A 15,175-nucleotide genomic window follows, 5' to 3' on the forward strand; every position below is an offset into this window, starting at 1 on the left:
CGTTACCACAAAGGATTGTGTGAAGCTCGAGAGGAAACCGGTGCTTTCCACTTGGAAAAACAAAAGTTTCCTCAAATACTGTTTCAAACTATAAAATGCCTTTTTTGATCTATTAGCATTTAGCTATTACAAAGAAATTTCCTTTTCCTTTTATATAATTTATGCTATGTCTGCTTTAAAAAATAGAGGCACGCGAAATCTTTCCACCAGTTAAAATTTGTTAATTACCTGACAATTATTTTTTCTGTCTAATCATTCATAATAGATGAATTCAGTTATAGTTACATATCGATATTCTCCTCCTATGTACCTATTCCTATTTCTTTAATCTGTTCGAGAAACCTAATTCTGATTAATGAGTTTCATATGGATACAAAGAAAAGTAGTTTTAAGTCGAAAATTCATAAATCAAAATCAAATTGTGGCAGGATGCGTTATCGTACTTAAAAAAAGCCGTAAGTCCATTTTCAGGTCTCTCTTTCTTCAGTTGCTCCTCTCGGAACGGACTCTGATTGCATCATGAACCAAACATTCAACCCCAGTAATATTGACTGAGAAGGCGATATCCCAATTTCCTATAATTTGAAACAAGATTTTCATTAAATAAAAGTCTCTGCACTCATTTGTTACATTTATAAATCTGTTTTGCACGGAATCAACGAAAGCTTTAGACAAAAAGACCAAAGCTACTTTAAATCATCTCTTAATGTTTATTCGGCATCCACATGTCTCGTCAACTACTGCAAACTAGATCTCAAACTTACTTGTTATTGATTGTCTTAGCACATAAGGGTATGAGACACACACCAGATCAATTCCATAGAAGGCTCCAGGTCCTACGACCACTACTTTCGCAAGTCTATCTGCTATTTCATTTCTTTCCCTTCTTTCCAGAACTACGTAAGGGTTGTTTGGATACTATGAAATTCGAGTTCCGAGCCCCAATAGCTGCTCTTATGTTTTCGAAAATTCCTTTCCAAGCACATGAGACTAAGAGGCACACTAGTGAAAATTAATGCGGCACACTAGTGGAAATAAATTATTACCACACTTCTTATAAACGAAGTTATGACAGTCTCCGTAGGAAATATCCTGAAGTACTGCCACCACCCATTTTCTTTCAGTAATCCCCTTTTCCTGCCTTTTATCTGAAATGCGAAAATTGCTACTCAAGTTTTGCGATGAACAAATGAAAATAAATACTTATAATTGGATATGACTTCATAGTTTTTCAAAATATTATCCATTGAAATCAATATACTTTTGCATACGTTTGAACCAATTGTCGTAGCATTTTTTGCATTCCGATTGAGGTACCCCCAACGCATCAACCGCTTTTTCAGCTTTTTCAATGGAACGGCGGCAACATGTTCAGTTATTTGAAAAAGCTGCCATTTGCTTTGAAATGATTCGTGCACGAACAAAGTCTGTTTGGCTCGATTTGGATTTAAACATCTATACAGTCGATTGTTGTTTGGTTTTGGGTTCATATGCATAGATTATGGGCACATTGCTGTTGGTTTAATCCACGTCAAAAGTCATAGAAATTCATCGCATGAGAATGTCCATTTTTTGAACAAGATGAATATCTCCAAGTATCTGTAAACGACTCTAAAAGGACTCTCATGACAACACGTTCTGAGTACATCCACATCTATATTTGAAATTTGGAGTTATTGGTAAGGTGCGCGACGTAGACGACATCTGATGGTTGCATAAAATCATGCTCATGTGAGATCCGTTTGAAAAATAATAAATGGTCTTAACAAAATGAGTATGAAAAATGTTCATGAATCAATAAGATGAAATAAGAAATAAAATACAAAAAAAGTAACTACAATTACCAATTTATATATTACAATACTTTCCAAGCAACTATAGGTGTAGTTATGACACAATTCTAATGAAAGATTTTCTGATATTTCAATTCCATATCAAGGTCTACAATAATTTTTGAAATAAAAGATCGATAGCAATTGCTATGTAGGGGAAATTTTCTGTTCATGCGTAAATTTATGTAAATTCAATTATTTTGTATATTTACAAAATGAATATTTTAGAGTGAAACATACACAATTATCAATTTAATTCTTTTATCCACTCTCCACTCAGCTACTGGAGATCTGTGAAATTTCTGTCTATTTCTATCTATATATTTGCACTCAACACTACAACATCTATCATCAATCATTTTTTATTTATTTTTCATGTGTTTGTTATTAAGAGCATGATTTGATGATAATTTGAACACATAGAGCGCTGTGATCAAGTCAGTTACTCCCACTATATACTTCGTCAGCTGCCAATATCTTCTAGCGAAGGACTGTAGTTTCCTGGAGAATTATACAAGTCCATCGATTTTAAAAACTCACAGAACTTTGCTGAAACGTAACATAATAACTAAAATTAAAGATGAGTGAATTGGTTATTGTGTGAAGACATTTATTTTTGAGTAGTCAAGATTATAAATTGGGATGGAATCTCTGAAACCGTTGGTGATATTCATACTGAATACACACGCGTCAGACAGTGTAATTGTGAGTATTGGTGTAGTGGTAGTGTAAACAGTGTGTTCAGTAAAATTATATATTTATATGAGTTTCGAGGTGTTGCAAGGTAAGCTTCTCACAAGTGATTTTGGTAAAAGTACGAGGTGTAATCGCACTTCTCTGTTTCTGGTCTAATCATACTAGGCAATTAGTAAATAAACATTGAAAGACGACTGTCTCTTCTAGTTTGTTCATGTGCATCAAAAATTCCTTGTACCCATCGTGCAGACAATGTCACCACATTCAAGTGTAATTTAGGATTTCATGTACATTGCGACCCAAAAGATCTTTCGTCGCCCTTTTCTTGGTATGAAATTCGAAAATATTTAGTATTTATAGTTAATTAATGGCGCCGGTGTTCAAAACTTTTGATGTTCCTAGCAGCCGAAAATCTTCGTAATGTATTTTATATATACCTTTTTTCACAATTCCCTTAGCTATTTTATGTCTTTTCACTTCAATGAGTTCCGGGACCAGTTGGAGGATGTTTGTGAGATTGATTCTGGTGGAGTTTTAAACAATTCTAATGTCCCTAGATTTTATTGTTCCTCCCTCCTTCCCTCCTAACGTTAATAATTACGTCATCCGCGTATCCTTCACAGGGTATTTCAATGTCACGCATACGAGTTCGTCTACTATCAGAACTCCCCTATACGGACATCCTCCATTTGAGCTAATAGAAATTAGGAGTTGTTCTACTTCAATTTCTGTTGCTCTAGTGGCTTGTAAATTCTCCATCCATCTGCCACATCTACTCCTCTTAAATCTATTGCTCTTTTTGCAGCCTCATATGTAGTATCGAAGACGCCTTCTATGCTCCAAAATACACTACAGTGGTTCGTCAGAGCATTCTGGATTGCTTTTGTCAATTGTACCATTGCAGTAACATACACGACCATGAGAGGGAAATGCACATATACGAGCCGACGGGTGTAGATCAGAACCATGCTTCAATAACTATCAACTAACATCATAACTTCATTTGCTTATTGAAAGCTACCTTGTACTTCCGATTCAGTATTACTTTGGAATGGCCCTGTTTCCTACCCTTTTCATTCTCTTTATATCCTCTTCCTGTTCTTGCTGGATTGGCTTCTATCATGTATCTCATTTCGTTACCTTTCCTTGTGAGCTTTCTTATCTGTCCCTTTCTTTGATGCTTTTCTTGTCACTGAGCACTTACAATGAGTACTTACAGCGTCTCATATCTCCTTTAAGATAATTTTTTCGATGATTGACGCAGAGATAAGTCCTACACCTGTCCCGAAGTACAACATACTAGAAGAAAGGAAAACTCAATTCTAGTCCAACCTTTTAATTGTGATTGTTATAAGAAATACCCATCTCAATTTCTTACGAGCTATCACCTCCTGAATTTTTTCGCATGAATTTAGAAGTCAAAATCATCTATTCGCAAAAATGAATATAAAATCAATTTGAATTCTATATTCTTTAATTTCATCTAAAGCATATTTGAAAAGTTGCAGTCAATTATTTTGTTATCGAAAAATAGAAAGATAATACACTAAAACGTTAATATGAACTATTATATACGTATATATTATATACGTTAAACCTTTCCTTAATCTAGTGTTAGTACATACTGTTGACAATAAATATTACTATACAATTTAGTCATTTTAATTGAATGGAAAATAGCGAGAGGTGGACTAATTAATGAAATTATTAAGCCAATTTCTAGATGTACCAAGGTACATGTTATAAAATTTAACAAGTAAAACATTTAAGTGACCGCAAAGCTCCGTTATATGAAGAAAAGTGAGTTCGCTGATAACATAAAAGCTTTGAAAATAATAATAAAATAAAATGGGGGTTCTGATTATGGCCAGTTAGATATATTATGGAGAAACGTTGTAAGAGGACGTGTTTCAAGATCCACGTATCTCGGAGAGGTTTGGATTAGGGTCATAAAAGGTGGCATTGAAGGTATAATATATAGTTATTTTTTTTTGTTAAATATCTTTTTCTCTAGGTCAAAGAATGACCTTTATCGATTTCAAATCAAAAGAACAATAAACACCCGTGAGCAAAAAAATCGCACGCTTGCAGTCAAATGTCACTAGCATAGAATCTGTAGGTTTCATTTTTTTTCTGATTTAAGTTATCACTATTTGCTTCATGATAAGTGGTTTATGTTGTTATTGAGCAATTTTTTCGTAAAGAAAAAATGTCAAACGGAAAGGAAGCTTATCAATGATAAAACAGTAAAGAAAGTACAAGCTTAAATTCATCAAAACAATAATTTATTTTAATAAATTAACCTTCACATTCAGTATTCCCTTCCATGATCCTAATAACGTGCTCGTAATATTCTATCGTTTGCATGCAGCACAATCTGCTTTCGCCTATTGTTCGTCAGTCCAATTAACGTGTTCTCTGGAAAATCATAGAGGGGCTACTCGGTGGGCTGAGGTTGATTTGGGGCCAGTAACTGGCCTTTTTGGCTCAAGGTAAGCTGCCCTAAGTCTTTTTGTGACTGTGACTTTCCAGAACCGCGCTTCCGATGAAAGTCACAAATCTCTTGGTAACGACGGTAATTTCTAGAAATAGCAAACCGACTCATGCTCAGTGCACTGGGAACTTCTCGCTGACTCTGAACTGTCGCAATAGCTTGAGAAGCTTTATCATGGGCCCCTTTTCAGGCAGAATTCTTGTTTGTTGCTAAAGAAGATGTATATCGGTTGACGTTTGATGGCTATACTTATAGCCATCAAAGCTTGTTGGAGCTGATAAGTAATATTTGTTACCTAAGATGGAAGAAACTTTGAACTTTTAGAAGTATTGTATATTACAGCAAGTCAGGGTTGCGTCTCTTCCATAAAATAGCGCTAATATAGATTAGGAGAACGATATTTTTTTTTAGAATGTTCTAACACTTTGACATAAAAGTAATGAAGACGTCAATCTTCCGCTAGGCTCTGATGAATACAGCATAGATTCTCGGTTAATTGATGTCAACAAGCGGAAGAATCCAATTTGTTATCAAAGCTTTAGAGGCAGTAACGCTATAATTGGGTTTCATTGATATGTGTGATAGATTGAAATCTATTTATTTATAATTACTACATACATAAAGCTATATAATTTATTATATTTGATCCAAATTAAATTACTGTTTCATCTATCTTATCTTCCGTCGTGAAACATCCACCAAGTTTCTTTACTTTGAAGAATACTAAAAATTGAACATAGCCAAAATAGAGAAATAGAGTGAATGCTCAATGACTGCTACAATTTAACAGAATTCAGAACGAATAAATTGAAAATAAATTATGCTGAAAACTTGAGAGTACCCCTTTTTTCTTAACTTGCTACGGTTAAGTAAAGAGGTAACTATTACTCAATAATTCTTTAATTTTCTCGAATCAATCTCATTCATTTTATGAAGTAATGTATCTATATTATGAGCATCTAATCACTTGACCCATTAATTGTAGTATTCAATGAAGAACTAATTCCAGAAAATAAATGTCAATAAATTCATTAGAAAGATACTGTTGAAAGAAATGAATATTTCAACTAATGTATTATTTTCATAATAATATTTAGAAAACCAAATTAATGAACTGGGTAAAAACAAAACAAGAGGGTTCAAGAGCAATGTATCTTTGAAGAATCAAGACTGAAACTGAAACATTACAAGAAAAACATGATCTAATGTTGAAACACATCCAAGACAAACATGAACAACAATTAAAACATAGAGAAGAGGAACAAGAAATTGATATTTTGGTTCTGGAAATATCAACATCAAAAGCTAACAGAACAAAATATTCCTCTAAATTATTAATTAATTTTGACGATATACTTTGTATAAGTTTTCGTGAAGTAGAAAATGCCATGAATAAAGGGTGTTCTAAAATTGGCGCAATGCAGAAAAGTGTTGACAACCCAAAAAAAAAACAAATCGACAGCTGACAATTCATACAAAATATAATCGGAGTAGTATGTTAACATCGTCAACTGTGAAGAGATTAATTACAAATTCCGAGTGACTGGATCCGTTGAAGATACCAAACACACTGCTCGTCAAAATACAAGTCGTCCAAATATCAATTTCCAAGGCAGACAATCCAGAAATCGTCGACGTCGGGGACATGAATTGAAAAGTTCAAGAAGCTACAGCGTATACTCACCAAATATATTCATCTCCATGCTTACATAATTCAATTAATACAACAACCGAAGCCTAATAACCAGAGCGAAGAGAGTTTGTTGAATGGGTTATTGAGCATCAACAAATGAATGCTGATTCTTCGAGAAAATAATCCTAAGCAACGAAGGATTTGTTAATCGCTAAAATTGTCGCTTTTAGGGTACTGAGAACCCATATGTCACTGTTGAGTGTGAATTTCGGGCTGGAGACATAATTGGACCATACTTTTTTGAAGATTAGGCTGGTCAAACAGTGACTGTTACTGGTACTCGATATTGCAACATGATAATACAGTTATTTTCGTGGAAATTGGATGATACTGATGTGGCCAATATGTAGTTTCAACAAGACGACGCTACATGTCATACAGTCTAAGAAACACTCCAATTACTGCATGAGATATTTCCAGGTGAGTGCAATCTATTGCACCTATACATCAAGGAAAACGCTTTATATTATACAACTTTTTATTATGGAGTTATTTGAAATCAACAGTTGTTGCAAGAAAGAATTGGAAACAAAGATAACAGAATTAAGTTATCAATAATGTGCAGGACGAATGTCGAGAGTTTGCTTTTTGTCAAGAGACTTAAGTATTTAGTTTGGCTGGAAATATGTTTTGATTAATACAATATTGCAAATTATTCTTCATATGAATCAAATTGGTCTTGATTTTTCAGCTTTATTCATTCAATCATGACATTTTTGATTCATTATTGAATGTCCTTTTGAATAGGATGAATCAAACAACCTATCAATTTAAAAACATTATATTAGTGTTAAAAGAAAATATTCTAACTAGTTTCATAGTCTATTTTTAAACAGTAGGTGAAGATTTGTGAAGAAAAAGTATTGCTGTCTATGTTGCGTAATGCTGTTTATTTATAATTTATTGAATTATTTATATATATTTATATTTTTATAGGACAGAAATATGTTTAATAAGGCTTATTTGAATATAACAAGAATTTTCTACTAGTATAAGGAAAACCGTTAGAAAAATCCAAATAAGTAAAACGAATAAGTGGGTATTGCCAGGTTTCAATATACGACAAATACATTGTTTATTAATCGAGTTAATTTTTATTTGTTACATTCATTTAACAGAGCCGTATTTATGTCAAATAAATTATTTCAAACTCAAGATATACTGTGGTATGAATGAATACCAAGTACATGCTAATACTGAAAGTGGTATCACATAGTACATTCTTCAAAAAAAGTAAGAAACTACATTTTACGAGGATTGATTAAGGTTTGAGATAAGGCAACACTGATGTGAATATGTAGCCATCAAAAAGTGTGACATTTTTAATGGTGAACGTACTCAGAACATGTTATCATACGAGTGCTATTTGAGTTGTTTATAGATACTTGAAACATTTATCTTGGTCAAAAACTGGAATTGAATCGCGATGATTTTCTATGACTTTCGACGCAAGTTAAACCAATAGCTGTGTGCCCACAACTCGCTTCGACTTTTGGTGATAAAGCACTATCTTAAACCACCCAGTTTCGCTGGTTTTCCGAATTTAATCGTGGTCGCACTTCACTACAAGATGAATTTCGTGAAAGTCGTTCAAAATCGGTTATTGTACTAGAAAATATGGATGCTGTGCGTAAACTGATATTGCAAGATCGTGATGTGACACACCGTGAGATTTAGGCCTACTTGGGTGTGAGTTCCACTAGCATTCATTAAATATTGCATCAACATTGGGTTGCCAAAAAATTTTTTCTTGCTGGAAAGCGCATAATTTAACAATAACAAAAAAAGCTCGTGTCGATTGGTGCAAATAAATTTTGAAAAAATTCACTCGCGGTGATTCAAAAGACACAACAGGCGACGAATCATGGATCTATGCATGGGAAATCGAAACTTTATAACAATCGACTGTATGGCTTTTTTCCCACACGTGAAGAAGCGGTCTATTTCTAAACTTAAGTTGCAACTCTAGTAATGCCACACAGTCGTGGATATGACAAGAGTATTTATCACACTTAGAAGCAAATAGTTTGATGTCATGAAAAAATTGTAGTATATGCTTGATGTTAGCAAAATGGGTCTAATAGCAGTCTCACGTGAAATATGTAGCAATAGATTTCCGGGACGCTGCTCACGTGACAAGTTTGCCACCACTTCTCAGATTTTGCGGAAAATAGAACATTATTCATACACTTGAGTTTGGAGAGGCACAGATTTCCGAATTTTAGATAAATTTCCGTGGACTTCTTCACATTATCATTGACCACAAAAATAATTACGATGCGTTGCGCAATAGATATTGGTACATCATTACTATAAATACACTAAAAAGCGAGGAGGTTACGTGTTTCTGTATGCTTCGTAACAGCTTTTCTGAGCTAGAGCTGCCTTCTTCTGAGCTGTAGCGCCATTGATTATTTCGATTAGTAGTTTTTTATAAGTTTTTTTATTGATTAGTTGGTATCACTAAGAGGTGTTCTATTCTTATCTTCACGCAATCTATCGGCAACTTCATCTATACTAGAGCTTGCACTCACTTAGAAGCATGATGAGACTTGTTCTGTATTATACTACATTTATACTCAAATAACGGGAGAAAAGTGCGTCAAATTGGTTTCCGAAGCGACTGTACGTCACAACAGGCTTTCGGGCGTAACTAACTACGTTATTAGTGGCTCTCTAGGTGTTTAAAATGTCGTCCATTATTTGTGGATAGAACAGCAGGTCTATCTGACTGAAATACTTGGTATTGTCTGTTGTTTTCTCTAAATCACATCACCTCTTGTCGAGGGTCTATTGGTGTGAACGTTATCTTTCATTCGACTCCACAAATAAAAATCTAACTAAGCTATGCCTGGAGATTTGGGTGGTTAAATAAATAAACTCTCACATCTTATCCACCTATCAGGGTATGCTGGTTCTCTTGTATTCACCATTAGTGCATGTTATGGCGATTTACTCTAGCGTAGCCTCAACTGCCCACATAATTCTTGAAAGTATTTCTTGGTCGTAGTGTATCATAATTACTTGCTATTGTTTGACAAATATTTAGTTTTTTTAACGAATATAACATTTTTAAATAATGGAAAAAATTCAACACAACTTTCTTCGTCAGCTCACTAGACTTTTGAGAAAAATTTCTTGAATTTTGCACATTTCTTAAGATACCTCAGGTCAGAGAAGATATCGCTGTGCGGTTTTAGCTATGTTGATGGAAATTTTGTTTACTTTAAAGAAACTTTTATGCTTCTATATGGGTTTGATCAGAATTTATATATTTAAAATTTTTCAAACAATATAAAGTTTATAAAAATCGGCTAAGCAGAATCGAATTTACAAGTATTCTTTCATAACAAGGTTTCCTGTCTCCCTCAACCCTCATTTGAAGATATAGACTATAATATGTTGATGAATTTGATTATAGTATAGAGAGTGCCACTCTCTCAAGTCGTACATTCAAAAGACAGTGGTCATCAGGATTGGAAAATTAAGATTAAAGTAATAGATTAACTACCGCCTATTTCTGCAAAATGACAATATAGACGATTATTTCTTTATTTATCTGATAAATACATCGTATTTATTTTATGTATACTCATTATTACTTACCAGATGGTTGAAATTGTGGGGAAATACATCAAGTTCAATGTTTCTCATAAAGAGAACGTCATCTGTTTATAAAGACCATAAATAGAATTCGAGTTCCATGTAAATACGCCAGACGACAAGGTTATAAATAATGACAATCAACGTTTGATGGCGTTCAATACAGGTAAATCCAGAATGAGTTAATTTGCATTTATGGTCTTACTTTTTTTGATTTTTTCAAGAGAATCCCTAAATGTTTCTTTAACATTAGGAGAGTATATAAACTGCTTCTGCCACTAAACTGTTCATATAAGCTGACACTTCAAATCATACCAGATCTAAACAAAAGAAGAATTATGAAGACTGTATTCGTGTTTCTGTGTGCTCTCGTGGCGGTTTTGGTAAGATTTCATTAATCTTCAATAGATTTTTATTTTTTAAATGTATATTCAACAAATGTTCACTGTTTGTTTATTGGGTCTTATTAAATGGTAAATCCGGAATAAGTTTATTTACATTTATGGTTTTTTTTTATATTTGTCTTAATTATATTTGAAAAAGCCTGCAATAGGTCTAAAATTCAAGATTCTATCTGTTTTTAAGCGAAGTTTGAATTAAAAGAGACCCAAAATCAAGATAATTTGTCAATAAGATTGTGAAAATTTATGATATTTATACAAAAAAAAAATATTAGTATTACCACATTCTTTTGGAGCGTTGGATAAGGAATGTGTGAAGTGTTTGGATTCATTTATTCGCGCTATTTTGTCCTTGGAAAGTACTTTCATGTCCTCCAGAGTTTCACCTTAAGCTTATGATGTTTCTTTATTTTCTGAACATATCAATAGTCGAACTCGCACGCAAAACTATAAATTCCTGATATCAATCAAATCAAACCAATCAAAAGTTTCCCTACTGGATAAGTACGGTATTTTCTTTTGCAAGGTAATCGCAGGAGTCAGTTGTATCTTTTATTTGATTGTTGTTTTCAGCATTAATCGAATTTCTGAAATGCTTAGTTAATAGATTTATCATGTTTTTTGAGTTTTACTTGGGTATGCTCCTTTGACTTTAAGTATCCTTCCTTAAAGTTCGAGTTAAGTAATCTTCAAGCTTGTAATTTCGTTAGAGTTGTAAATTTTTCCGAGCCAGTTCTCGAACGATAGAGCTAGAAGCTACACAAAAAAGCCTATCTAAAATCAAATCATTATTTACAGGTTTTTACCCATATTTTCAGATATCCAATTAAATAATCTCATTATTAGTATTCTTTTTGCATAAAAGGTGACCACTCAACGTTTGTATCGTACACCGAACTGATATACGATAATATGATTATAAAGGTGTGACGATAGAAATTCAAAAGAAACGAATGATTGAAGGCATAATTTTATCAAAACTCGTTTTAATGCATTCTAAAACGAAACCAACTATACTGTTCATTACGAATCGCAATTTTTTTAGAGAGATATTGGTTTTTAGAAATAAAAATAATCAAATCGTTGAAAAGTATGTGGACTGATCAAATCGATTAATTTTTTCCAACGACATTCTGCAAAGATTCAACTACTATGAAAACATTCCATGAAACGACTTTTCATGTGAATGGTTATGTTAGTAGGCAAGAACGAATTCTTTGCCAGCTAGTTTATGAGTGTTTTCGTAGTGGAATTGGGGCAAAATTAAACACCAAAGTGTACCAACTCTAATATATATCCAAGCTCTAGAATACTTATGTGTTCATTGTCTGAGAATTGATTAGTTAACAATTAGGTTGTGTTAAATTTTGTAATATATCAAGAAAAATATTAGACTCATCAAATGGAAAATTCAATATTTCTATCAAGCGTCAATTTGAGTATTAAATTCATGAATTCATGCTTCAAAAGACGTGCGTTTGAATATACCTTTTGACGAGGAGATTGATAGTGGTTCGCTCTGATTTTTTCATATTTATATCGCTGACAATCATCAGAACGTTTTAAATATCGCGCGGCAACCATGGTCAGAATTTAAATATTCGAAAATGATCTCCAACTACACAGATTGATGCAAAACTCCGGTACAATCCATACATATAATTTTATTAATGACAATCTTTGGATATTATATGGGACAATAACCTATAAAACGAGCTTTGTCGTAAGATTAATTCACCCTATATAATCGATAAATATACTAAAAATATCTTCATTTCAGGCACGTGGTTTGCCAAACCTTCCAGAGAACGAACGACTAAAACTAGCTGAAGTTCATCGGTCTTGTCAATCTAATCCAAAAACATTCTGTAACGAAGATAAATTGAGAAATCTTTTCAATAACATCAACGACCCTCAAGTGGGCACTCATATGTTGTGTATGGCAGTCAAAGCCGGATTGATGAGGCCGAATGGAGATTTTGACTTACCCTATATGAAACAAAAAATTGGTTTGGTAGTACGCGATCCCTCTAAAGTAGATGGACTTGTTCAGAAGTGTACTCGCAAAGCTGAAAACCCAGGAAAAACCGCCAATTTGATGTGGAAATGTTTAGTTGAAAATGATATTCAATATTACCACAATTTGTAAATGAAACTATTCAGAAAATTTCTGATAATAGAAAATAAAATTCGACAAATTCATGCTTTTTTATTTCAAAAAATAATAATACGACGATGTCTTATTAAGTTTTGATATGGATAGAACAGCACGATTTACATCTGACTCTTCTTATATTTGGCGTAACCAATGAAGGATGGGCAATCCTAATATATACAAAAATAACGATGAAGAGTAAGACGATAGATATAACCTAATAAGCGACGAGAAGAAGTACTTACATACGAAGGAGTCACCGAGATTATAGGACATTTAAAACTGAACCAAACATCAGTAACTGAAAAAATTAATAATGAACTACTAATACATAAAGGAATAGCACTACTTAAAGTTACTAGCTAAGACATGGGCAGCGGAACACACCAACGTATAGCAAAAAGTGTGAAATAGTACCAATATGAAAGAAATGGGACCTGAAGCAGTACTATCGAATAAAATGAAACACATTTTACACATTTTGACCCTCCTGAACATTACTTTCAAGATTCGACCTCGAGAAGTGCCTCAAATTTTAAATTGAAAATTTCCCCGTTTTCCGATTTTTGTGAAAAATACGTCAAAATTGTGGTTTTTCTTCAATAGACCGAATACATTTTTCAGGATCGAATTTTCAATACGATATTCGAGTAGTAGAGGTAATATGATATATTAACATATATATGAGCTCGATATGTCGTGGTGGGGGAAACAAGATGTACCGCAAATTGCCTAGTTTCGAGAATTTTTCATGTTTTTTATACGTTTTTTGAATGTTTCGAACGTTTATTCAAATGTATTTCCCTCCCTTTCCGAAAATTGAACCCTGCGTCCTTTCCCAAGTTTAGAAGCTTCACACTTACAAACTTGAGACATTGCATTAGAATGAAATAAATTCCCTGAATATAAATAAAATATTGTAGGTAATATTTTTCGTGTAAATACCTAAGAAACAAGGCTTATTATGAGGTTTAGAGGTTGCCCCCTTCCCCCATCATTCCTACTTCAAATGAACGCCCGCAACGTTTCAGAAATTCCACAAATTTTTGTACATAATGGCACAATTATGAGTCTTGAAATTTCTATCACCCCAAGCATAATACGTCAAATTTCCGAAACGTAGCGGGAGTTCATGTCTTGTCTTGACGAAGAAATTATGAGAGAAGGGGGGGGAGCAACTCTTAACCTCATGATAAGCTTTGTTTCTTTGGTATTTACACGAAAAATATTACCTACATTTATATTCAGAGAATTTATTTCATTCTAATGCAATGTCTCAAGCTTGTAAGTGTGAAGCTTTTAAAGTTGGAGATGGACGCAGGTGTCAAGGGAGGTGAATAAATTTGAATAAACGTTTGTATATCCAAACCACTCAAAAAAAGTATAGAAAAAAAAATAGATCAAAATTCGTAAGAAAGAAGTTAAGTTCTTTTCTCCGCGCCCCTGCAAAGTAGTTAAAAGAATTTCGCTTCAGTATACTACTCGACCTCCACAATAAATTATTGTTTTAATAATAGGTTATTACGATGAAAATTTTGAAATCGATCCCAATATTGAAGATTCGTCGAATATGCTCTGAAAAAACAAAAATTGTGGCTCCTTAAATGCTAAACAAAATGTAGTAAAAGGCTCAATAACAAATAGACTCATTGTTAGAGGTCTCTAGTCATCATATCTACTATTTGTAATGCTTCAAAACTCCTCACATCTTGTAAAAGAAAAAAATATTCAAAAAACGTATAAAAACATGAAAAATCCTCGAAACCTTCTGTTATCCCCCATCTCCACATATCAAGCTCGTATATACGTTAAAATGTCATATTTGACATCTACTACTCGAATATCGTATTGAAAATTCGATCCTGAAAAAATTATTCGATCTATTGAAGAAAAACCTCAATTTTGACGTATTTTTCACAAAAAGCGGAAAATGAGGAAATGTTCAATTTGAAATTTGGGGCACTTCTCGAGGTCGTATCTTGAAAGTATTGACATATTCATGTTCAGGAGGGTCAAAATATGTAAAATCACCCCTAAATACGTCAAAATTGCTCACCTCAGGGTGGAACCTCAAAAATCGACGCCCTGCCCCTCCTATGGCGACTTTCGAGAGTCTCCCGATCTCTAAAATTTTCTTTTGGCATCGCTGCCCAACATACCAATTTTCATGCTTCTATCATTAATTGTAACTTTTTTGCAGTTTGCCACAGCACTAACGGTGTGAAAAGAAATTTCCTGCTAAAATAAATGAGAAAATTGTTCGAAAAATAAATCAGGCTGACAAAAAGACAATAACTGAAG

The 15,175-nt window shown here is 33.4% G+C and overlaps 1 protein-coding gene across 1 annotated transcript; it reads left to right on the forward strand.

Annotated features, from left to right (window-relative positions):
• Positions 1–10,496: 10,496 nt before the first annotated feature.
• Positions 10,497–12,919, forward strand: LOC130897107 (uncharacterized). Its single transcript, XM_057805699.1, has 2 exons — positions 10,497–10,701; positions 12,500–12,919. The coding sequence occupies exons 1-2, from the start codon at positions 10,657–10,659 to the stop codon at positions 12,866–12,868; spliced, it is 414 nt and encodes a 137-aa protein (XP_057661682.1). The 5' UTR covers positions 10,497–10,656; the 3' UTR covers positions 12,869–12,919.
• The last annotated feature ends 2,256 nt before the right edge of the window (positions 12,920–15,175 follow it).

Source organism: Diorhabda carinulata, chromosome 8 (genome assembly GCF_026250575.1).
Source record: "Diorhabda carinulata isolate Delta chromosome 8, icDioCari1.1, whole genome shotgun sequence".
NCBI lineage: Eukaryota > Metazoa > Arthropoda > Insecta > Coleoptera > Chrysomelidae > Diorhabda > Diorhabda carinulata.

What these genes read in the sequence shown, in the direction of transcription:
- LOC130897107 (XM_057805699.1), top strand. Translation starts at nt 10,657, where the DNA reads ATGAAGACTGTATTCGTGTTTCTGTGTGCTCTCGTGGCGGTTTTG. An exon ending in GTGCTCTCGTGGCGGTTTTG is followed by an intron (nt 10,702 to 12,499) that starts GTAAGATTTCAT and finishes TCTTCATTTCAG; the next exon opens with GCACGTGGTTTGCCAAACCT.